The following is a 23,514-nucleotide window of genomic DNA, read 5'->3' as shown; positions in this document are numbered from 1 at the left end:
GATTAGACCCACCCATTGTATAACATTGTATAAATGTTACCCATGTAATGTTAATGGGGAGTTAACATGGCTGCCATAGAATGTTGTAGTGTCATGTAAATGCATCATAATGCAGAAACCGCAATGGCCCAACTCGTTATATACAAATGTATTGATGATTACAATAAGTGGCTGTCAGTTCAGTCTATCCACATTATCCACAACTTCCCTTTCATTTCCTCTTTTGGCAGCTCTCATGCATCTAGCCAATGTGATTCGGCAGTAGGCAGAGTGGAATGGAAGGTCAAGGTTTTCAGTCTCTGGCCGCCTCCTTCGGGCTGTCTCAATGCAACACCTCAGCAGCTCCAGAATGGGATTCCGTTCACTGAATCCATCAAGGACACCCCCAGCCCCCTTAAACCCCCCTAAAGCCCCCTATTGGTCCCCTCTCGTCCACACCCCTCCCCTCCCTCCCTCACAAATCACCAGCTGGGTAAATGTCACACTGTCAGCACAGCAGCAAAACATTATTTTCATTAGGCCCTATTATATTACCACAGCCGGCATAATTAAAATGTGATTTACACATTTTTCTCAATACTCATTTCCATCCGTCTCTGCTTTCATCAGGATTAACGTGGTGTTTATTGGGAATTGCCAGATAATGAGCTCTGACTTGATTAGCGTAAAGCTAGCCGGTGAAGGAGGGGCCAGGAGAGACCTATTCTCTGCTCATTGATCACTTACCCCATGACAGCCTGATCTGATGCCCGATCTGATGCCTGCATCAATAAAACATATGCTGCAGGAAAAACGAAATGGGAACGGACTTTGTTGATATTACAGTGTTGATTCTCCACTCAGCCTCACTCCACTGAAAAATGTAAACGTACTCTTTTTGGACTTAGTCACTTTAGAACTCATTTACACAAACAGATATTTGAATAGCAATATGCAACTGGGCTATAATGCTTATTAAATTCTATAACTCAAAGATATAACGAAGTAGAAGATAGAACATGAATCTGTTCATTAAACATTTAAGCCATCTGTTGAAAAATGAAGTCATATCACAGTTCTTGCTTCTACTGTCAACACCATGGATTATGACTCTAATAATATCTGTGATGGGCCAAATATTTTTCTATTTCATGTTTTATATATGTACCTAATTCTCCGGCGGAACGAAACGTCATGTCTAAGCATTTTTTATCAGACAGTTTTAGCTCCTCTCCTCCGACACGCAGTGCGGTGCTGGGCCCGTATCCACAACACGTCTCAGGGTAGGCGTGCTGATCTAGGATCAGTTTTAGATCATACTGAATAAGATTATATGGACGGATCCTACATCAGCACTCAGGTGCTGAGATGCTTTGTGGAGGTGGGCCCAGGTCTATATGTAAATGTCTGCTCCCTGGATGACTGCCCATTGAAGGGGAAGAAGCCAAACCCCTCATCAGTTCACAGTGATTCTGGATCAGAGCCACAGCTAAGTACATCGTTGGGGCTGCTATACTGTCTGTTTTTATACGGCTGCTCTTTTACTGGTTTGAATTTGAAATCACAGTATAGGTTCAAAGAGGACCTTATGTTTTTTTTTATGGTCTACAATACTAACATGGCTTGTTGATTAACATCAGTTTCTGTCTTTTGCTATAAGAGATAAGACGACTTGTTTTGTTATCACAGTCATTTATCACATAGGATGGCGTTACATCTATTGGCCTCCCTCTACTTCCTTTAAGAAAGAACATAGAGGAGATGGTGTCTGCACAACTACTTAAGAGCCAGGACTTTAGCTGATGTTGATATTAGCCCTGATTGCCTATGGAAATGGGGACATCAGCATACCCGTCTATGGACCTAATGAAGATACAATATGCCATTAGATAGCATGCTGCTACTGCTGCTTGGAAGACAGCTAACACTTAATCCTCTGCTATTTCCAGTAAAACGTGTCCGTTGTCCTACAGAGATAGAACATGATTCAACAAATAAAAGCAGTGGATTCAGTGAACTTCTGTCAAAAAACTATCTGGAGGAAGTGTTTGCTATTACATTTTGAACAATATTGTATTTAAACCTAAAGGTTAAATAAAAAAAATAAAACCTCACAGGTTCAGATTTCATCCAATGTAGACATGGCATGGAGAGGGACACAAACACGCTATTCTAACTTTGTAATAATTCTCCATGTTGGTGTTTCTCAACTCAGAAGTGCTAGAAATATAAAACATACAGTTTGAAAATGGCCTTGTTTGTCCTGAGTATAACGGAGAGAGAGCATCATTCCCATTCTGACTTGTTTGTGATTGCTGTCTGCTTAATATGATGAGAGAGAGAGAGATGTTCGCGGAGACTGAATTCATGGTAAACGCTCCATATGTCAGTCAGCTCAATCGGAAATGGCCATGGCATTTTAACGCAGATCTTCCGCGATACTTTTGCTTTCTATCCTGTTGGTGCCTGGAATGCTGGGAGATGGAGGCGGTGCATGTGTCCCAAATAGAACCCTTAATTTGAGCCAGTTTGCTACAGCAGGAAAATAATCCTGCAGCAAATCAAATCAAATGTATTTATAAAGCCCTTCTTACATTAGCTGATATCTCAAAGTGCTGTACAGAAACCCAGCATAAAACCCCAAACAGCAAGCAATGCAGGTGTCGAAGCAAGGTGGCTAGGAAAACTCCCTAGAAAGGCCGGAACTTAGGAAAAAACCTAGAGAGGCACCAGGCTATGAGGGGTGGCCAGTCCTCTTCTGGCTGTGCCGGGTGGAGATTATAACAGAACATGGCCAAGATGTTCAATGTTCATAGATGACCAGCAGGGTCAAATAATAATAATCACAGTGGTTGTCGAGGGTGCAACAGGTCAGCACCTCAGGAGTAAATGTCAGTTGGCTTTTCATAGCCGATCGTTCAGAGTATCTCTACCGCTCCTGCTGTCTCTAGAGAGTTGAAAACAGCAGGTCTTGGACAGGTTGCAATGTTATGTAGATGGAAAAAAGCTGTCCTTGAAACAGTCTTGATATGTTCGTCAAAAGAGAGATCAGGGTCCAGAGTAATGCCGAGGTCCTTCACAGTTTTATTTGAGACGACTGTACAACCATCAAGATTAATTGTCAGATTCAACAGAAGATCTCTTTGTTTCTTGGGACCTAGAACAAGAATCTCTGTTTTGTCCAAGTTTTAAAGTAGACAATTTGCAGCCATCCACTTCCTTATGTCTGAAACACAGGCTTCTAGCGATAGCAATTTTGGGGCTTCACCATGTTTCATCGAAATGTACAGCTGTGTGTCATCCGCATAGCAGTGAACGTTAACATTATGTTTCCGAATGACATCACCAAGAGGTAAAATATATAGTGAAAACAATAGTTGTCCTAAAACAGAACCTTGAGGAACAACGACATTTACCGTTGATTTGTCAGAGGACAAACCATCCACAGAGACAAACTGATATATTTCCGACAGATAAGATCTAAACCAGGCCAGAACTTGTCCGTGTAGACGAATTTGGGTTTCCAACAACAGGAAATTATTATGTGGATTATAATTAATGGACATTTTTGTAGGGGTATATACATTTTTCATGAGGGAAAATTTCAAAGTGGAAATTACAAACTTTAGAAGCCTTTATAAACCTCAAATATACTACAAGCTCTCCTGCAACAGGGTGATCAAATTAAGATCCTACATCTGTATTCCCTACATAGTGCACAACTTTTGACCAGAGCCCTATGTGCCCTGATCAAAAGTACACTCTTAGTAACTTAAAAGGATTCTTCGGCTGTCCCCATAGGAGAACCCTTTGAAGAACTCTTCTTGGTTCCAGGTAGAATCCTATTGTCATAAACTTCGTCGTCTGAAGAGGAGAAATCATCGGACCAATATGCAGCGGTTAAATTGCTCATCTTCTTATTTATTAAAGAAAGGAAAAAATACTCATACAAAACAAACGACGAAAACAGTCCTGTAAGGTGCTCAGACTATACACGGAAACAACCACCCACAAACACAAGTGAAAACAAACACACTTAAATATGGCCTCCAATCAGAGAAAACAACAAACAGCTGCCTCTGATTGGAGGTCATTGACAAAACTAACATAGACATAGAAAAACTAGAAAACCCACATAGAAATAGAAAACATAGAACATCAACCAAAACCCCCGAAACACACTAAACAAACACCCCCTGCCATGCCCTGACCAAACTACAATAACAAACAACCCCTTTTACTGGTCAGGACTTGACACCTATTGGTTCCAGGTAGAACCCTTTTTGGTTCCAGATAGAACCCAATTCAGAGAGGGTTCTACAAGGAACCCAAAAGGGTTCTACCTGGAACTTAAAAGGGTTGTCCTATGGGGACAGCCAAAGAACCCTTTGGAACCTTTTTTTCTAAGAGTGCACTACATAGGGAATAAGGTACCTTTTGGGACACAGGCAGAGTGAACAGGGTGGTAATTGGCTGTGTGATCAGTTTGCCATGCTCTGTGGTTTGAGCCACCATCCTGATCCGCTCGGCTCTGCCTTGGAAGGGACTGTGTGTCCTGGGAAACCTGACACTGATGAAGAGGATATTGACAGTGTCCCTCACAATCACATTGGTGTAAGTAATGGACATGGATCGGAGACCATGTTGAACACTGAAGCCTAAAGATTACATAAACTTCCACAAGTCTGAAGGCCAGTTGCCAGCTAGCTATCACAGGAGTTGCCTGACACTAAAGCCTCGTTTACACCTTGCGCTAATATATGAGTTTTATCATCTGATCAATATTACATTTTAGCAAACGCTCTTATCCAGAGCGACTTACAGTAGTGAATACATACATATAATGTTTTTTTTTTGTTGCACTGGCCCCCCGTGGGAATCGAACCCACAACCCTGGCGTTGCACACACCATGCTCTACCAACTGAGCCACAGGGAATATGAATTACACATTGTATTAAAATGTGTCTCTTAACCGTCTGCATTGTGACCAGATTGTCTGGTGCCTCCCTGTATGCCTATTATTTCAAAATAATATGATTTTGTTTATTTTTATTATTAAGACAATGACTGATGCCATAAATCAATGGTGCTATTAGGAGTGGACGGTACGGTACAGGGGAATGATGGTTCTGCCTCTATACCTGTCAATAATTTTAGAGGCTGGTATGATAATGATTTAAAAGTTTTGACCATCCAGATCTGTTCACGCTTGATTGATATCCAGACACAATGCGTGCTTGACTACCTCCAAAGGTGGTCAGAAAGATGTGATCACAATCAGATCACAATGTGTCTTTTAATCATCTACACCTGTCTGGAAATGTAGGCACAATCAGAACGTGGACAAGATCAGATCAAAGGACGCATGTTAGCGCCAGGTATAAACGGGGCTTAAGAATGACAATGGCTTAGAGAGGGACAGGGGTGGAGTAGGTGGGGTTATCAGGTAATTGATGAGTGGCAATGAACCTGCGATTCATCAATATTGCTGTAGACTCAAAGCACAGTTATATGGGATTATAAAATCAGATAACTTTTTTTGGAAGCCCTGCTTTTGGTCCACCATGTTTCAACCTCCAATTATAACGAGACAGTGGTGCATCTCCACAACAGAAATAACCTCTGCATGTTCTCTTTTTTCCTCTGTTTTGGCATCCGTAGATTGGGAGATTAAATGAATAGCATCTAATGAGAATCTGGGCACCTTCTTATGGGTATAATTATTTACCCATTCTGTAGCATGTTTGTAAAGACAAGACGCTTCTTGGTAAGTACTTCATTTTCATATTTTATTGTAAAACTAGGGGGAAAGAAAAGTTACATCCCAGGCAACACAATACAATTGATGTCTTATCCTTACAGTCAATGCTAATTCAAATACATCACTGGTGAGCTGGGTCTTGTCTGTAGATAATATGGGGTATAGACACCTGTTCATTACATTTCGGTTCCGATGACGCAACTAAAAAATATTAAAAACGTTTCTCTGAATAAATTTTTTTGGAATATGGAATCAAATCATCCATATGCGGCCAAATTGTTACCAACTGTACATCGAAATCTAACAAAGACAAGAGAGAAAGTTATTAACAAAATGTTGATAATAGTTTGAATGGAAGATTGAGACACACATTGTCATGGAAAGGTGTGGAGGAAACATTGAAGGAACCATCCCTTCACAGTTTGCGGGTGGACAACAAGAATGATCAGTAGACTTAACAATTGGATGAGAAATGATCCGTTTAAACACCCAAACTCAGGTTTTAATGTCTTATTGGGAAAAATTCACTCACTATAGAAAATGCTGATGTAACGTACAGGATTATGCTCACAAAACACATACATCATACAACAGTAATTGCCTTAACAATGAGAATGTGTTGCATAGAGATAAACCAGCACGGATACAGCTAAAAGCCTTTAAGGTTACCTAGGTTACTAAAGATCTTAGAACAGCACACAATGTATCCTCTAATTTAGGCATCTTGTGTTGTTGATATTAATTTAAAAGGAAAGTGACATATCTGCTGATTTGAATCCACTTAGTTGAGCCTGTATTAATTCATATCTGATAAGAACTTTTAGTTTTTAAAGGACTGTGCAGCTCTGTTTTAGTTCTTAAAGGACTGTGCAGCTCTGTTTTAGTTCTTAAAGGACTGTGCAGCTCTGTTTACAATATGAGATGCAGAAGCAGGTATAGCTTGTTTTCCATTAGCCAGGTCTTAGGGATGGTAACAAAGATGCATGTTTCAGCCAACTATCACCCCAGTGCTGATATATTCTTAGTGTTTAGTCAATGTCTCAAATCTCAACAGGGTCTTGAGCTATTCGTTTGAGGGGTGGGGGGGTGGGGGGGGGGGGCAACTCAAAACCTATTACCACTCACCACATCCTGACTCAACAGAAAAAAACAATGTTTATCATTGACTGGTCTGTGCCACTCTTCTGAGCACTACAAATGGCACTCCACATTTAGAAATGACTCTTGCCTGGTTTCAGACAGAAAGCTACACTGTCTCAATTGGGCTTTGGATCGAAGAAGAATATTGTAAAATTTTCAGAGCCGTGCTGTCCAGGTGTCAGGATACCATTTGAAATGTGAAACCCTCTCCACAAAAAGAGCCAAATCCAGAGCCCAAACATCAACAAACAAACAATTTCATGTAACATTCAAATACATACACAGTAAAATAAACAGTTTGGAGTTTTGTACCATAGTTAGGCCTCACCTTAGCAACAGATGTATGTGTTTGGTGGAAATTTGTCCCTGAATATTTATATATTTTATGTTCAAAGTAATTTATTGTGTGACACAGCTGCAAGCTTTTTTTGGTCATTTTATTAGATTTTTTTTTTACAAACCATTTCCCTCAAAAACCAGAATACACGAAATGCATAAAGAAAACTCTACAGTTCATGTTAGAATGTGTTCTAATCTAACGAAGAACAATGTATATCTACAACAGTGTCTCTAACGTCAACACCACACCAAGAGGTTCGGTCTACAGCCAGGGTCTTGGTTAGAGAAAAGGTATGCAGTGTACAGTATGTGATCCTGTGTACTCGAAGGCCGGGATTCAATCAGAGGCGCGTTGACGACAAGCACATTGTACCAGTGACAATTAACCTTTTAATGTACATGTTCCTGATGATCGCAGAGATTGCATTTACGGTAAATGCTGCAGATGTCGGTTCAAGAGGAAATGACCTTGTCGACAATGCACCTTTGATTGCTCTGAAATAACATTAGTGTGATGAGCCTCAGCTCTCAGTACATGCATATGGAACACTCAGTCCTGATGAAGCCTTTGGTGATGACTCGTATTCATTATTCTGAAGTTACTCTGTATTGGTGGCAAGATAGGTACTGTGGTCTGGGTGCCATATGCTTTTTTATGGTAATTCCTGAAATGTTGTTTTTCCATGACATCTGCAAAATAATTGGGCTTCGAATTGAGCTTTTTGAATATATATTACACATCTCTGCCTCACTCTTTCTGAAATACACACATTTCTCTCAGTGCAACAGTGGTCTAGGAAACATAATCAAGCCTTTGCTTCTGTGTCAGACTGAGTAAAGTATTAGCAGATATATAAATCACAAACATGAACAACAAATCTGATTATCTCGGTTTATGTATTTTTTGATAGTGTTGTTTTGCTGTAACTAGCTCGTTGCACACAGCACTAGCCAGTAATAATGCAATAGGAAGAGCTATTCTTTAGGATGGATTTCAGTCATGGAGCGTGATGGAACCAAGCTATAGGGCAGAAACAGGATACATAGGACTTACAATACCTCCATGCTGATGAACAAGATCCTTACAATGCTAGACTTAGTAGACAGAGGACTAGGAGGTCACCGGATCAAAACTGGAAGTAGGTTTACTGTGTGAGATGGAGGGGGAAGAGCTGGTATACTGTACCATATCTAGTCTTTGTACAATAACATGTTTTAATGGGTTTTCTACTGTAGGCTGTTAGATATCCACTGTTCTTAGCTAATGCATGGAAACGTGGTCTTTTTTTAAAGTAACAGGTTATGACTTATAGGGTACAACATGTGTTTTAAAGTAACCTGTATGTGTTGGTCAGGATGAGAGCTTTTAGAGAAAGCGTACAATACCATTTCCACAGACAAAGGCAAATAACAGAGAGCAGTGGTTTTGAAAAGGACTGAAAACACATGTATACACTAAAGCCAGACAGACATCTTGTTGTGACTATTTGCAGCACAGGTGAACGACAAACATCTTGAAACCAAAAAGCTTTACTCTAAAAAAGTGAGCATTGTGCATAGTTAATGTTTTCAAAACGTCATCATTATATCCCTCTCCTGTTACATGTATCTGCAGTGTTACAAGGAAGTGCTATAATGTATAACTCCTCTCAGTTAAGTGCACATAGATCACTGTTGCACTGAAGGACCTCCCCACGCACCTTCTCCCCGTAAAAATATCACAATAGGATTTTCTTAATATTTTTTTTCAATGACAATTTTTTGTGGATTTTTGTTACAATAACCTAGACGTGTTCCTCTCACTCAGTCCTAGGGTTGAGTCCACTTATGTCCACATATATCTTAAGTGTTTTGGCCTGATCTCTCTTTCTCTCTCTATCTCTCTCTCTCTCTCTCTCTTCTCTCTTTCTCATACCTCTCCCACCCACACCACTGTGTTCCCTCTCTTGATGTCTGACACCTCGCAGTGGGGCGTCTTCTGTTTGCCGTTCAACACAAAGAGGGATTCCGCTGAGGGTGTGACCAGGTACTGGCCAAACAGTCCGCTGGACACCACCACTCTGTTGGGCCCCCCCCAGGGCCAGGTGTGGGGTGACAGGGGCTCCTTGAGGCTCTTGAGGACCTCGCTGTGGCCTGACGCCAGGTCAGAGAAAACCAGGTCCATGCCTGAGCCAGAGGCAGCTACCACCGTGTACTGATTGGACTCAGTGAAGGAGGGCTGGAAGACCAGGTCGGACACGAGGAGGGAGGTGTCCAATTCCCGGCTCAGACCCAGCACCCCCTGGAAGGACACTGTCTGAACTCTGACCTTGCCGCGCTGCTGGTCCGGGGTAACGATGTAGCGGCCGTTCGGGGACACGTAGGGCTGGCCCGTGATGTTGAGGTTGGGCCCAATGACGGTGTCGGTGACACTGTCGATCAGGAGCTGTGGCTGGGCTGACGAGGGGTCCTTGCTCTGAGACTGGCACTGGATGAAGTAGAATCCACTCAGGTGTGTGTAAGCCATGCTGACGGGCACACAGCTGTAGGTCTTCAGGCTGATGGTTTTGACTCGGTGGAAGGTCTCTAAGTCAATCTTATGCACCGCGGGTTCAGATTTGAGGAAGACGAAGCCAAACCTAAGATGACAAAGTTCAAGGGAAAGGTTAATGGTATTTTTTGGTGATTACAGTGCAGTGATGATACTCATTAAAATTCTAATTTGCTCTTTTCTCCTCTACTTGAGAGGGATTGCGATGATGAGGTGGTGAGTTCACCACCGGTGTTTAAGGTTAGCGGGACATCCGTACCTGACGTGAGTGATGATGAGGTTGGTTGGAGGGATGAAGAAGTCATCAACCCTCTGGAAGGGGGTGCGGATGGTGTGGTGCATCTCTCCAACACTGGCCTGGGGAATCACCTGGAACAGAGCAAAGAAGAACATGAGAAAAGGAAATATACAAATACAAGTATCACCTACCCAGCCAAAGAACAGTAAGAGAAAGCATGGGTCGGAAACTGTACTGAAACATAACAGCAAAACAGTCAGATGTTAATGTTGCCGTATATCCTATTGCGGATAGGGATCTACATAGAGCAGTATAGTTAGGCTTATGCAATATGGCCTCACCTCAAGACCTGATAGAGGATTGTATTGGGTAATGGTTGCTTTAGGAGAGACACAGATAAAGCTGCTATCTCACAAGTCAAAGGCGTCGGTCTGACGCATCCCATTTCTCATTGGACGATCTATCCATCCACACTCTTTGGGCCCCCCCCCCCCCCCCCCGGTACGTACATGACACATGCTTCATCAGGTACTCTACATTATCAGGTCACTGTCAAGGACTAGTGGGATGTTTACTGTATATAACCACTGCCTTGTCCATGCATCAGACCCCGCAGTAGCCAATCAAACAACTTGTTCTTCCATAACAGTATATTAAGCAGTTTTTCTATTTTTCTATTGGTTTGAAATAGATTTGTTTTTCTGTAAAGAACTGTTGCACCTAAAGGAGGTAGGCTCTGCTTGTCTAAGGAACCCCAGTAAATCTTACATGCAGAATGTATTTGTTTAAAAGGGAAAACAACTATAGATACTGTGGGAGAAAGGTAGACGTGCTGAAGGAAGGAAAAATAGAAATACATTAGCTAGCGAAAGAGGAGACTGGCAGCTGGCCCTGAGTGGAGATAACAGGTGGCCATACATCCCCAAGTAGGAACCACGGAACGGCCAGGCAAGCTGAATGTATGGCCATGACTAAATATATGCCAAGCGTAAGCATGCAATGCATACATTATTTTCATATCCATATGAGGAGAGTTTAGCCACCATTATGTTAGAGCTAAAAGCAGATGTGGGTGTTATCCTCAGATATGGGCGTTATCCATTGGGTTGAAAGATAATGGTGGCAGAACGCATAGGGGGTTTTACTTCATTTACATAAAGGGTGGACCTATGTATTGTATGTGCATAAAAGCAGAGCCGGGGCCTAAGGAAGGCAGTTGTTCCGCAGACCGGCTCGGCTTTACTACTCTGTATTAAAGTCTATATTGAATTTACAAGTTCTTGTAAGAAGTGTTATTCTTAAGACAATTTTCCACGACAATACCAGTGGCGGTCAGAGCCGTTTATGATGAGGGAGGACGATTATTTTTTTCATGAGCATGGCCTTATTTCTATTACAGTTTGTTGGATGACTGTCATTCATATTCCTTCACCCAGTTCAAAGTAACATCGATAGGTTTAGGCTACTACATGATACTCCAATTTTCCCTATACCCATCATGAGGCTGCTACAACCTAGCCTATGAATGAAAGTTTACAACGTAGGTGTACACAGGTGGAGAGAACAATTTGAGATGACAGACAGTGGACAGATGGACAGATAGTGACACATTCAATACCGCCTTGCACACTCTTGCCTGCATCTAGCTTATCTAGGGTGTAATCATTAGTCCAACTGTTGCAAACGAGAGTTTCCATTGGACAAATTCAGTTATTTTTTTATCACCGTTTCGTTTGCTTTAAGAAATGTTTTTCAACAGAATCAGCAGAATGAATACACCCCTGATCAACACAGTTCACTTTCATAGCAGCCACGTTGTATTCATTCTACCCTCTATGCACGCTCCTCTCCTCACCTTTTCCCTTCGTTTGTGGACTTCAATGAACAACACATCAGCTTTATGTGACCAGGTGAAAACACCTTTCCAAGCCAAACCATGTCATACCGCTACACACAGTCTACATCGTTGTCCCCATATTAGCTAAAGTAACGTCCTAGTCAACATAACTAATAGAACTAATGCATTAGTAAACCTGCTACAATCATGCAGTAATAGTATAGTGTATAGTCAGTAAGCAGTTACAGCGGTGGGCCCAGGTGGCAATAAATTAATAAAACCAAAAGCTTACTTTGACTTGGAAGAGTTCTAGTGTTGTGTTAGATAGTCATAGCCAGCTAGCTAGTATACCATCCCTCTGTTTGAGCTCGGTGTTTGAGTAACTAAAGTAGTGAGCTGCATTTGCTCTCTCTCTCTCTCTCTCTCTCTCTCTCTCTCTCTCTCTCTCTCTTGCTTCTTCATTTTTGAAGAAATGAATTTGTTGAAAACTGTTCAGCTATTGTCTTTCTCTCTCTTTGAGTCAACTACTCACCACAGCTAGCTGTAGCTCACGCTTTCAGTACTAGATTTGTTCTCTGATCTTTGGTTGGGTGGACAACATGTCAGTTCATGCTGCAAGAGCTCTGATAGGTTGGAATATGTCCTGCGGAAATTGTCATAATTACTGTGTAAGTCTATGGAAGGGGGTGTATTTACTATGGATCCCCATGTATTTACTATGGATCCCCATCCCACACTTCCATGGGTCCAGCAAAATTGAGGCAGTTTATACAATTTTAAAACATTACAATACATTGACAGATTTCACAACACACTGTGTGCCCTCAGGCCCCTACTCCAGCACTACCACATATCTACAGCATGAAATCCGTGTGTGTGTGTGTGTGCGTGCGTGTGTGTGTGTGTGCCAATGTTTGTGTTGCTTCACAGTCCCCGCTGTTCCATAAGGTGTTTTTTGAATCTGTTTTTTTAAATCAAATGTTACTGCTTGTGTCAGTTACTTGATGTGGAATAGAGTTCCATGTAGTCATGGTTCTATTTAGTACTGTGTGCCTCCCATAGTCTGTTCTGGACTTGGGGACTGTGAAGAGACCTTTTATGAGGTATGCATGGGTGTCCGAGCTGTGTGCCAGTGGTTTAGACAGACAGCTCGGAGCATTCAACATGTCAATACCTCTCATAAATACAAATAGTGATGAAGTCAATCTCTTCTCCACTTTCAGCCAGAAGAGAATGACATGCATATTATTAATATTAGCTCTCTGTGTACATCCAAGTGCCAGTCGTGCTGCCCTGTTCTGAGCCAATTGCAATTTTCCTAAGTCCTTTTTTGTGGCACTTGACCACACGACTGAACATTAGTCAAGGTGCGACAAAACTAGGGCCTGTAGGACCTGCCTTGTTGATAGTGTTGCATTGAAGTCAATGTACCAAGAGGAGGACAGCTACACCATTGTGCTACCCTACAGAGTGCTGCTGAGGCTACTGAAGACCTTCGTTGCAAAACAGTGTGTTTTAATCAATTCTTTGGTGACATTTGAATACATTTAGTATAGTTTTATCTAAAAAGGATAACTTTTTCAATGTTAAAAAAAAAATCATTTTATGAAATTTACTGAGGAAGATGATCCTCCCCTTCCTCCTCTAAGGAGCCTCCACTGATAGATACTAATCTGAAGTCCGTGCCATCCTCACTAAAGCTCTAACACCATCACATTGTCAGTGGTGGGTCAGATTTTGGATTTTGCTGTCTTCTTGTGAGTGATCTACTCGCAGAGAAAATAACACAAGTTTAATGCAGCTCCCTTTGCCACTGCAGTCTACATAGCTACAGAGCCCCTCATATCAGCTCTGCTCAAAACCGACTTTAAAAAAAACAGATATCCCTTGTACTTCTAACCCCTACAGGGTTTGAAGAGAAACCTTGTTTAAAAAAGGGCATTAGAATTGTTACATTGTTACAAAGGTCCAGAGATAATGATCGGACTCACACATAATATTACTCATGTCTAATCAGGAAGTAATGCTCTCACACGCTCAGGGTGTTCGGAAACTCATACCATCACCCTGGCATCGCTCATCCTAATGGATCATACGCACCGTGTTACACAGTGTTACTGTGTTTTTACCTCAGCTGTTATTTTCTCTACTGTATTACTCCTACTGTACTTTAATACCTGAAGGGGAATTGGTTTGTACTGACTGAGTGGCTTTTATATTGAACTGCACTCATTTCAAGGCAGACTGGTGAATCTCAATGCTATTAAGAAATGCTTTATATCCTATAGGTCCCCACTTTGAATATTACACTGTAGTATAAGGGTGAAGTAATGTGAAATGGGATCTTAAATCAAATCAAATACAATAAAATGTTATTTGTCACATATTTGGTAAAACACCAGGTGTAGACTAACAGTGAAATTCTTACTTATGGGCCCTTCCCAACAATGCAGAGAGAAACATAATAACAGGAGGAATAAATACACAATGAGTAATGATAACTTGGCTATATACACTGGGTACCAGTACCGAGTCCATGTTAGGGGTACGAGGTAATTGATGTAGATTTGTACACATAGGTAGGGATAAAGTGACTAGGCAACAGGATAGATAGTAAACAGTAGCAGCAGCGTATGTGATGAGTCAAAAGAGTTAGCGCAAAAAGGATCAATTGAGATTATCCTGGTAGCTATTTGGTTAACTATTTAGCAGTCTTACAGTATGGCTTGGGGGTAGAAGCTGTTCAGGGTCCTGTTGGTTTCAGACTTGGTGCATCGGTACCACTTGCCGTGCAGTAGCAGAGAGAACAGTCTATGCCTTGGGTGGCTGGAGTCTGCCAATTTTTAGGGCCTTGACTGACACCGCCTGGTATAGAGGTCATGGATGGCAGGGAGCTCGTCCCCAGTGATGTACTGGGCATTACGCACTACCCTCTGTAGCGCCTTGTGGTCGGATGCCAAGGAGTTGCCATACCAATTGAGGATGCAGCCAGTCAAGATGCTCTCAATGGTGCAGCTATATAACTTTTTTAGGATCTGAGGGCCCATGCCAAACTTTTCAGCCTCCGGAGGGGGAAGAGGCATTGTTGTGCCTTCTTCACAACTGTGTTGGTGTGTGTGGACCATGTTAATTCCTTAGTGATGTGGACACCGAGGAACTTGAAGCTCTCGACTACAGCTCTGTCGATGTAGATCGGGGCGTGCTCGGCCCTCCATTTCCTGCTCAGCTCCTTTTTCTTGCTGATATTGAGGAAGTGGTGTTGTCCTGGCACCACACTGTCAGGTCACTAACTTCCTTCCTATAGGCTGTCTCATCATCATCAGTTATCAGGCCTACTACAGTCGTGTCGTCAGAAAACTTAATAACGCAGTCGTAGATGAACAGGGAGTACAGGAAGGAACTAATCACGCACCCCTGAGGGGCCCCCGTGTTGAGGGTCAGCGTGGTGGATGTGTTATTGCCTACCAACACCACCTGAGGGCGGCCCGTTAAGAAGTCCAAGATCCAGTTGCAGAGGGAAGCGTTCAGTCCCAGGGCTCTGAGGTTGGTGGGCACTATGGTGTTGAACGCTGAGCTGTAGTCAATGAACAGCATGAACAGCATGAACAGCATTCCTACGTAGGTGTTCCTCTTGTCCAGGTGGGAGAGGGAAATGTGGAGTAATGAGATTGCATAATCTTTGGATCTGTTGGGTCGGTATGCTAATTGCAGTGGGTCCAGGGTGTCTGAGATGATGATGTTGATGTGAGCCATGACCAGCCTTTCAAAGCATTTCATGGCTACAGATGTGAGTGCTACAGGGCAATAGTCATTTAGACAGGTTACCTTGGCGTTCGTGGGTACATGGACTTTAGTTGGCTGCTTGAAATATGTAGCTATTACAGACTGCTACAGTTAGGATGTGTACATAGTTGTTTTTATTACCATTTTCATTTTTTAAATGTAATTTTGTCCTGCATGTTGGAGCTTGGAGCCTGATATTTTCACTGTACCCTGCAATCACACCTGCAACTCTGTACATGTGACTATTAAACACTCTGAATCTGATTGGGTCAGGGAGAGGTTGAAAATGTCAGTGAAGACACTTGCCAGCTAGTCAGTGCATGCTCTGAGTACGCGTCCTGGTAATCTGTCTGGCCCAGCGGCCTTTTGAATGTATAATGGTCTTACTCACATCTTCTATGGAGAGCGAGATAACACAGTCGTCCAGAACAGCTGGTGCTCTCATGCAAGGCTTAATGTTGCTTGCCTCGAAAGCGAGCATAGAAGGCATTTAGCTCATCTGGTAGGCTCGCATCACTGGGCAGCTCACGGCTGGGTTTCCCTTTGTAATCCGTGATCTTGACACTGTAATATGTTGTAAACTCATGTCGCCATGTTTCTAAACCCTAGTGTTAGCATACCCCACATTCTCTTTCACCTCCGCATCATTTGCTGTTTCTGAATAGCCAGGATTGGCACGTGCATACGTCGACAGTGAGACCAGTCTGAGAGTAAGAAAGGTCACTGTGGGGACGACGTCGTCGATGCACTTATTAATGAAGCTGGTGACTTATGTGGTAAACTCCTCAATGTGGTGAACTCCTCAATGTCATCATATGAATCCTGTCTGGTCTGCATTTAAGCTACATTCTCTTAAGCTACATCCTCCCCTCTCAGCATCCCTGCTCCTTCATTAGTCTGTTATAATGGATTGTCAATCTCACTCGGATGTTTGCTTAGAGATATTGAGCAATTAAAAAAGGAGGTGTTTGACATTTTGAATTGCCTCCAGTGGAGACAGCAGGACTGTTGATGCTCACGTCAATTTCTTGCATTCCGAATAATAATGACATTATCAAGTCATTTATTTGTTCTGCGATCCATATGCCTTACAGCCAGTTATGCAGATTGCCTGAAATTGCATTCTAGACTGAATGATTCAAGCCTCGTTTTGTAATTATTCATTACTATTGAGCGACTACAGAACACCAGGCATGTTTTAGTAGTTCTGACAATTCACCTAAACACTTCTGTAGAGCAGTTTGAGACTATACAACAATTTGAAGAATGAATTAAATGAGCAGAAAATCACTTTGTTTGAGATAGCAACGCTGTTTTTAAAAGGCACTTTTCTATCTCTTTCTTTGGGACCCATTGCATCCCGCTTGGGCAGGGGAGTGAGAACACATTAGGATTTCACAATGAGCCCAAACTGACAAGCGTTCCATCCTCTCCCTTGCTAATAAGACTGTTTCCTCCTCTCCACCTACCGACTACTGACAAACAGAGTGTTCTCACAACATTTTAATAGGATAACAACCTCCAAAGGAAGAGGAAAATAACAATAAACATGTTGTGTCTGTTGCAAAATGACAAAGTAATCCCTTGACAGTTGTAATATATGGAGCTGTGTTGCTGTCCTCTATTACTTCAACCCTATAAACACTACGATGGCTCTCCCAGAAGCATAAGCCAGCTCTGAGCTCAGGGCTCCCATTGGCCAAACCTCCTGTGGGCCTGAAACACATCCACACCTGTGATCATCCCTCACGTGTGAAGTCTCCAACACATCCTCTCCAAAGGGACTGGATCACATGCCTACAGTGTGAAGTCTCCAACACATCCTCTCCAAAGGGACTGGATCACATGTCTACAGTGTGAAGTCTCCACCACATCCTCTCCAAAGGGACTGGATCACATGCCTACAGTGTGAAGTCTCCAACACATCCTCTCCAAAGCGACTGGATCACATGCCTACAGTGTGAAGTCTCCAACACATCCTCTCCAAAGGGACTGGATCACATGTCTACAGTGTGAAGTCTCCACCACATCCTCTCCAAAGGGACTGGATCACATGCCTACAGTGTGAAGTCTAAAACACATCCTCTCCAAAGGGACTGGATCACATGCCTACAGTGTGAAGTCTCCAACACATCCTCTCCAAAGGGACTGGATCACATGCCTACAGTGTGAAGTCTCCAACACATCCTCTCCAAAGGGACTGGATCACATGTCTACAGTGTGAAGTCTCCAACACATCCTCTCCAAAGGGACTGGATCACATGTCTACAGTGTGAAGTCTCCAACACATCCTCTCCAAAGGGACTGGATCACATGCCTACAGTGTGAAGTCTACAACACATCCTCTCCAAAGGGACTGGATCACATGCCTACAGTGTGAAGTCTCCAACACATCCTCTCCAAAGGGACTGGATCACATGCCTACAGTGTGAAGTCTCCAACACATCCTCTCCAAAGGGACTGGATCACATGCCTACAGTGTGAAGTCTCCAACACATCCTCTCCAAAGCGACTGGATCACATGCCTACAGTGTGAAGTCTCCAACACATCCTCTCCAAAGGGACTGGATCACATGCCTACAGTGTGAAGTCTCCAACACATCCTCTCCAAAGGGACTGGATCACATGCCTACAGTGTGTAGTCTCCAACACATCCTCTCCAAAGGGACTGGATCACATGCCTACAGTGTGAAGTCTCCAACACATCCTCTCCAAAGGGACTGGATCACATGTCTACAGTGTGAAGTCTCCAACACATCCTCTTCAAAGGGACTGGATCACATGTCTACAGTGTGAAGTCTCCAACACATCCTCTCCAAAGGGACTGGATCATACGCCTACAGTGTGAAGTCTCCAACACATCTACTCCAAAGGGACTGGATCACATGTCTACAGTGTGAAGTCTCCAACACATCCTCTCCAAAGGGACTGGATCATACACCTACAGTGTCACAGCTGTGAATTCCAGTTTGTTGACTGGTAAATATTGTAAAGCATACATATATTAAATACTCACACAAACAGATACTCACTTATACACACACGCATAGACACACGAATGGACCAAGAGAGTGACACACTCACCTGCACGCACCACACACCAATACCTCCTTACCTGTAAGGTTGGGTGGGACTTCTCCATGCTGCCCCAGCTTAGAACCCAGACCTGGTCATGTGACTTGTCATAGAGCAGCTTCACCGGGAAAGGGTCTGTCTCTACCGCCTGAAGAGAGAGAGAGAACGATCTGAGCGACAAGGCAAGAAAGGCCTTTTATGCAAGAAAGGCCTTTCAAAAGGAACATACAATTTGACATACCAATTAGGATCTGGCTAAAAATACTTGAATGAGTTATAGAACCCATTGCCCTTTATGGTTGTGAGGTCTGGGGTCCGCTCACTAACCAAGAATTCACAAAATGGGAAAAACACCAAATTGAGACTCGGCATGCAGAATTTTGCAAAAATATCCTCAGTGTACAACGTAAAACACCAAATAATGCATGCAGAGTAGAATTAGGCCGATACCTGCAAATGATCAAAATCCAGAAAAGAGCTGTTCAATTCTACAACCACCTAAAAGGAAGCGATTCCCAAACCTTCAATAACAAAGCCATCACCTACAGAGAGATGAACCTGGAGAATAGTCCCCTAAGAAAGCTGGTCCCGGGGCTCTGTTCACAAACACAAACAGAGCCCCAGGACAGCAACACAATTAGACCTAACCAAATCATGAGAAAACAAAAAGATCAGGCTACCTTGAGTCAGGCTACCTTGAGACATTGTAAAAGTCAGGCTACCTTGAGACATTGTAAAGAATTAACAAAAAAAACTGAGCAAACTAGAATGCTATTTGGCCCTAAACAGAGAGTACACAGTGGCAGAATACCTGACCACTGTGACTGACCCAAACTTAAGGAAAGTTTTGACTATGTACAGACTCAGTGAGCATAGCCTTGCTATTGAGAAAGGTCGCTGTAGGCAGACCTGGCTTTCAAGAAAAAACAGGCTATGTGCACACTGCCCACAAAATGAGGTGGAAACTGAGCTGCACTTCCTAACTTCCTGCCAAATGTGTGATCATATTAGAGACACATATTTCCCTTAGATTACACAGACCCACAAAGAATTTCAAAATATATATATATTTTCATAAACTCCCATATCTATTGGGTGAAATACCACAGTGTGCAATCACAGCAGCAACATTTGTGACCTGTTGCCACAAGAAAAGGGCAACCAGTGAAGAACAGACACCATTGTAAATACAACCTATATTTCTGTTTATTTATTTTCCCTTTTGTACTTTAACTATTTGCACATCGTTACAACACTGTATATAGACATAATATGACATTTGAAATGTCTTTATTCTTTTGGAACTTGTGTGAATGTAATATTGACTGTTTTTTATTGTTTATTGGTTATTTCACTTTTGTTTATCCATTTCACTTGCTTTGGCAATGTAAACATATGTTTCCCATGCCAATAAAGCCCCTTTAATTGAATTGAATTGAGAGAGAGAGAGAGAGAGAGAGAGAACCGGGAAAGAGAGACATTTATTTTACCCTTATTTTCCCAGGTAAGTTGACTGAGAACACATTGTTATTTACAGCAACGACCTGGAGAATAGTTACAGGGGAGAGGAGGGGGGAACAAAAGAAAGAAGAGAGAGAGACACACAGATGGGGACTCAACACTGGGTCGGGTGCATTGTCAACAGGGAGGAATAACACAAACAATGAACCGCTCCCATGGACATGCGACGACCCCCCTCCCTTCCCCAATCGCAACCCCAGTGAAGCACGACAGAGGCATGGGTTCAGTAATGGGAGGTCAGCCTATTTATTTTCAACTGGTTAGGTATGTGTCGAAAGCCCTCCCTCTGCCAGACCCTCAGAGAATGGGGGGGGCTCTGACCGTCATGCTGTCACTCACATGTCAGAGGAGGGTGGAGGGAGGGGTCATTGTACCAAACAATGAGACTTACAGGCAACTGACCACTCACCACAGCATATGTATACTCCTAGTTTGTTATAGACACAACACTCATCCACTATCATGTCACTGTTTTTTTACAGCCATTTTTTTTCAGCCTTTCTCCTGCTAAATATACTGCTCAAAAAAATAAAGGGAACACTAAAATAACACATCCTAGATCTGAATGAATGAAATAATCTTATTAAATACTTTTTTCTTTACATAGTTGAATGTGCTGACAACAAAATCACACAAAAATAATCAATGGAAATCCAATTTATCAACCCATGGAGGTCTGGATTTGGAGTCACACTCAAAATTAAAGTGGAAAACCACACTACAGGCTGATCCAACTTTGATGTAATGTCCTTTAAACAAGTCAAAATGAGGCTCAGTAGTGTGTGTGGCCTCCACGTGCCTGTATGAAATCCCTACAACGCCTGGGCATGCTCCTGATGAGGTGGCGGATGGTCTCCTGAGGGATCTCCTCCCAGACCTGGACTAAAGCATCCGCCAACTCCTGGACAGTCTGTGGTGCAACGTGGCGTTGGTGGATGGAGCGAGACATGATGTCCCAGATGTGCTCAATTGGATTCAGGTCTGGGGAACAGGCGGGCCAGTCCATAGCATCAATGCCTTCCTCTTGCAGGAACTGCTGACACACTCCAGCCACATGAGGTCTAGCATTGTCTTGCATTAGGAGGAACCCAGGGCCAACCGCACCAGCATATGGTCTCACAAGGGGTCTGAGGATCTCATCTCGGTACCTAATGGCAGTCAGGCTACCTCTGGCGAGCACATGGAGGGCTGTGCGGCCCCCCAAAGAAATGCCACCCCACACCATGACTGACCCACCGCCAAACCGGTCATGCTGGAGGATGTTGCAGGCAGCAGAACGTTCTCCACGGCGTCTCCAGACTCTGTCACGTCTGTCACATGTGCTCAGTGTGAACCTGCTTCATCTGTGAAGAGCCCAGGGCGCCAGTGGCGAATTTGCCAATCTTGGTGTTCTCTGGCAAATGCCAAACATCCTGCACGGTGTTGGGCTGTAAGCACAACCCCCACCTGTGGACGTCGGGCCCTCATACCACCCTCATGGAGTCTGTTTCTGACCATTTGAGCAGACACATGCACATTTGTGGCCTGCTGGAGGTCATTTTGCAGGGCTCTGGCAGTGCTCCTCCTGCTCCTCCTTGCACAAAGGCGGAGGTAGCAGTCCTGCTGCTGGGTTGTTGCCCTCCTACGGCCTCCTCCACGTCTCCTGATGTACTGGCCTGTCTCCTGGTAGCGCCTCCATGCTCTGGACACTACGCTGACAGACACAGCAAACCTTCTTGCCACAGCTCGCATTGATGTGCCACCCTGGATAAGCTGCACTACCTGAGCCACTTGTGTGGGTTGTAGACTCCGTCTCAAGCTACTACTAGAGTGAAAGCACCACCAGCATTCAAAAGTGACCAAAACATCAGGCAGGAAGCATAGGAACTGAGAAGTGGTCTGTGGTCCCCACCTGCAGAACCACTCCTTTATTGGGGGTGTCTTGCTAATTGCCTATAATTTCCACCTGTTGTCTATTCCATTTGCACAACAGCATGTGACATTTATTGTCAATCAGTGTTGCTTCCTAAGTGGACAGTTTGATTTCACAGAAGTGTGATTGACTTGGAGTTACATTGTGTTGTTTAAGTGTTCCCTTTATTTTTTTGAGCAGTGTAGTTCTACAACTTAATTCTTCATGGTGCTCCCGAGTGGCGCAGAGATCTAAGGCACTGCATCTCAGTGCTAGAGGTGTCACTACAGACACCCTGGTTTGAATCCAGGCTGCATCACAACTGGCCGTGATTGGGAGTCCCATAGTGCGGCGCTCATTTGGCCCAGTGTCGTCCGGGTTTGGCCGGTGTAGGCCGTCATTGTAAATAAGAATTTGTTCTTATTAACTGACTTGCCTAGTTAAATAAAGGTTAAATAAATATTGTTCATTATCTTTTATCATGCAGCGTGACAGCAAATTAAAATGACTGTTTTGTAACTGTTAGCTAGGTGTTGTTGTTAAGGAAATACATGATCAGAATGAGGGTGTTATTTATCACTCTTTAAAAAAAAAAAGCCTTCCTGAAACATCTGTGTCGACTGGAGATGGCTGAGAGGGATGGAGGCAGGGAAAGGGAGGTAGAAAGAGATGGAGGAGGTGAGAGAGGTAAGGAAAGAGATGGCGGGAGGGAGGTAGAGAGAGATAGAGGGCGGGAGAAGTAGGTAGAGAGAAAGGCATGTTGTGCCCTCACACACACCAGTGAGGGTATGGAGAAGTGTGGCAGACCTTGGCGATTGAGAGAAACACCAGCTTCTCTGTTTTCAGCACTCTTCTTTACCCTCCACTCCCCCCTCTCTCTCTCTGCTCCCTCTCTTTCCCTCTCTTTGCTCTCTCGCTCCCTCTTTGCACTCTTTCTTTCTTTCTTTCTCTCTCTCTCTGTTTTCACTCTCTCTCCCTCTCTCTTCTTGTGGTAAAAATAATGACTTTCATTCAAGCCCTTATCCCACTGTTGGTGAAAGCTTCGGGGGACGGCCCTCTAAACGGCTTATAGAGAAGATTAATAAAACCAACCAACCTGCACCACTTTCTGGGCCTGGGTGTCGATGACCAGCAGGCGTTTTTGAAGGGGTTGGGTGACGTAGATGTACTTATCCCTCACACTGACCGCTGAGGACCACGAGCAGTGCTGCGGGGACACACCTTCACTTTTAGGGCACATTTCCTCCTGGAGAAAGAACAGGATGGAGGGAGAGAAAGAAGGAATGAAGAAGAAGAAGGTGAATCCACAGTTAATCACTCCACACACAGGACCATATTCGAAGAGTGGCCCCCTCTCCCTCACGCATACGGCAGAGAAAATGCTGTTTACAGCAGCAATGGGCTAACACATGACTTATT

The 23,514-nt window shown here is 43.4% G+C and overlaps 1 protein-coding gene across 1 annotated transcript in view; it reads right to left on the bottom strand.

Moving 5' to 3' along the window:
- Nucleotides 1-6,836: 6,836 nt before the first annotated feature.
- The window catches only part of LOC106603823 (follistatin-related protein 4), a 271,754-nt gene continuing 255,076 nt past the window's right edge, over nt 6,837-23,514 (bottom strand). The window contains exons 13-16 of the mRNA XM_014197993.3: nt 23,192-23,341; nt 18,724-18,831; nt 10,010-10,119; nt 6,837-9,838 (exon numbers count right to left, since the gene is read on the bottom strand). Coding sequence (XP_014053468.1) covers nt 9,130-9,838; nt 10,010-10,119; nt 18,724-18,831; nt 23,192-23,341 — 1,077 coding nt within the window. The 3' untranslated portion in view covers nt 6,837-9,129. The remainder of the gene's footprint in view (nt 9,839-10,009; nt 10,120-18,723; nt 18,832-23,191; nt 23,342-23,514) is intronic.

The sequence above is a fragment of the Salmo salar genome, chromosome 04 (genome assembly GCF_965601325.2).
Source record: "Salmo salar chromosome 04, fSalSal1, whole genome shotgun sequence".
Lineage (NCBI taxonomy): Eukaryota > Metazoa > Chordata > Actinopteri > Salmoniformes > Salmonidae > Salmo > Salmo salar.
This window is presented reverse-complemented; position numbering and strand designations above follow the sequence as displayed.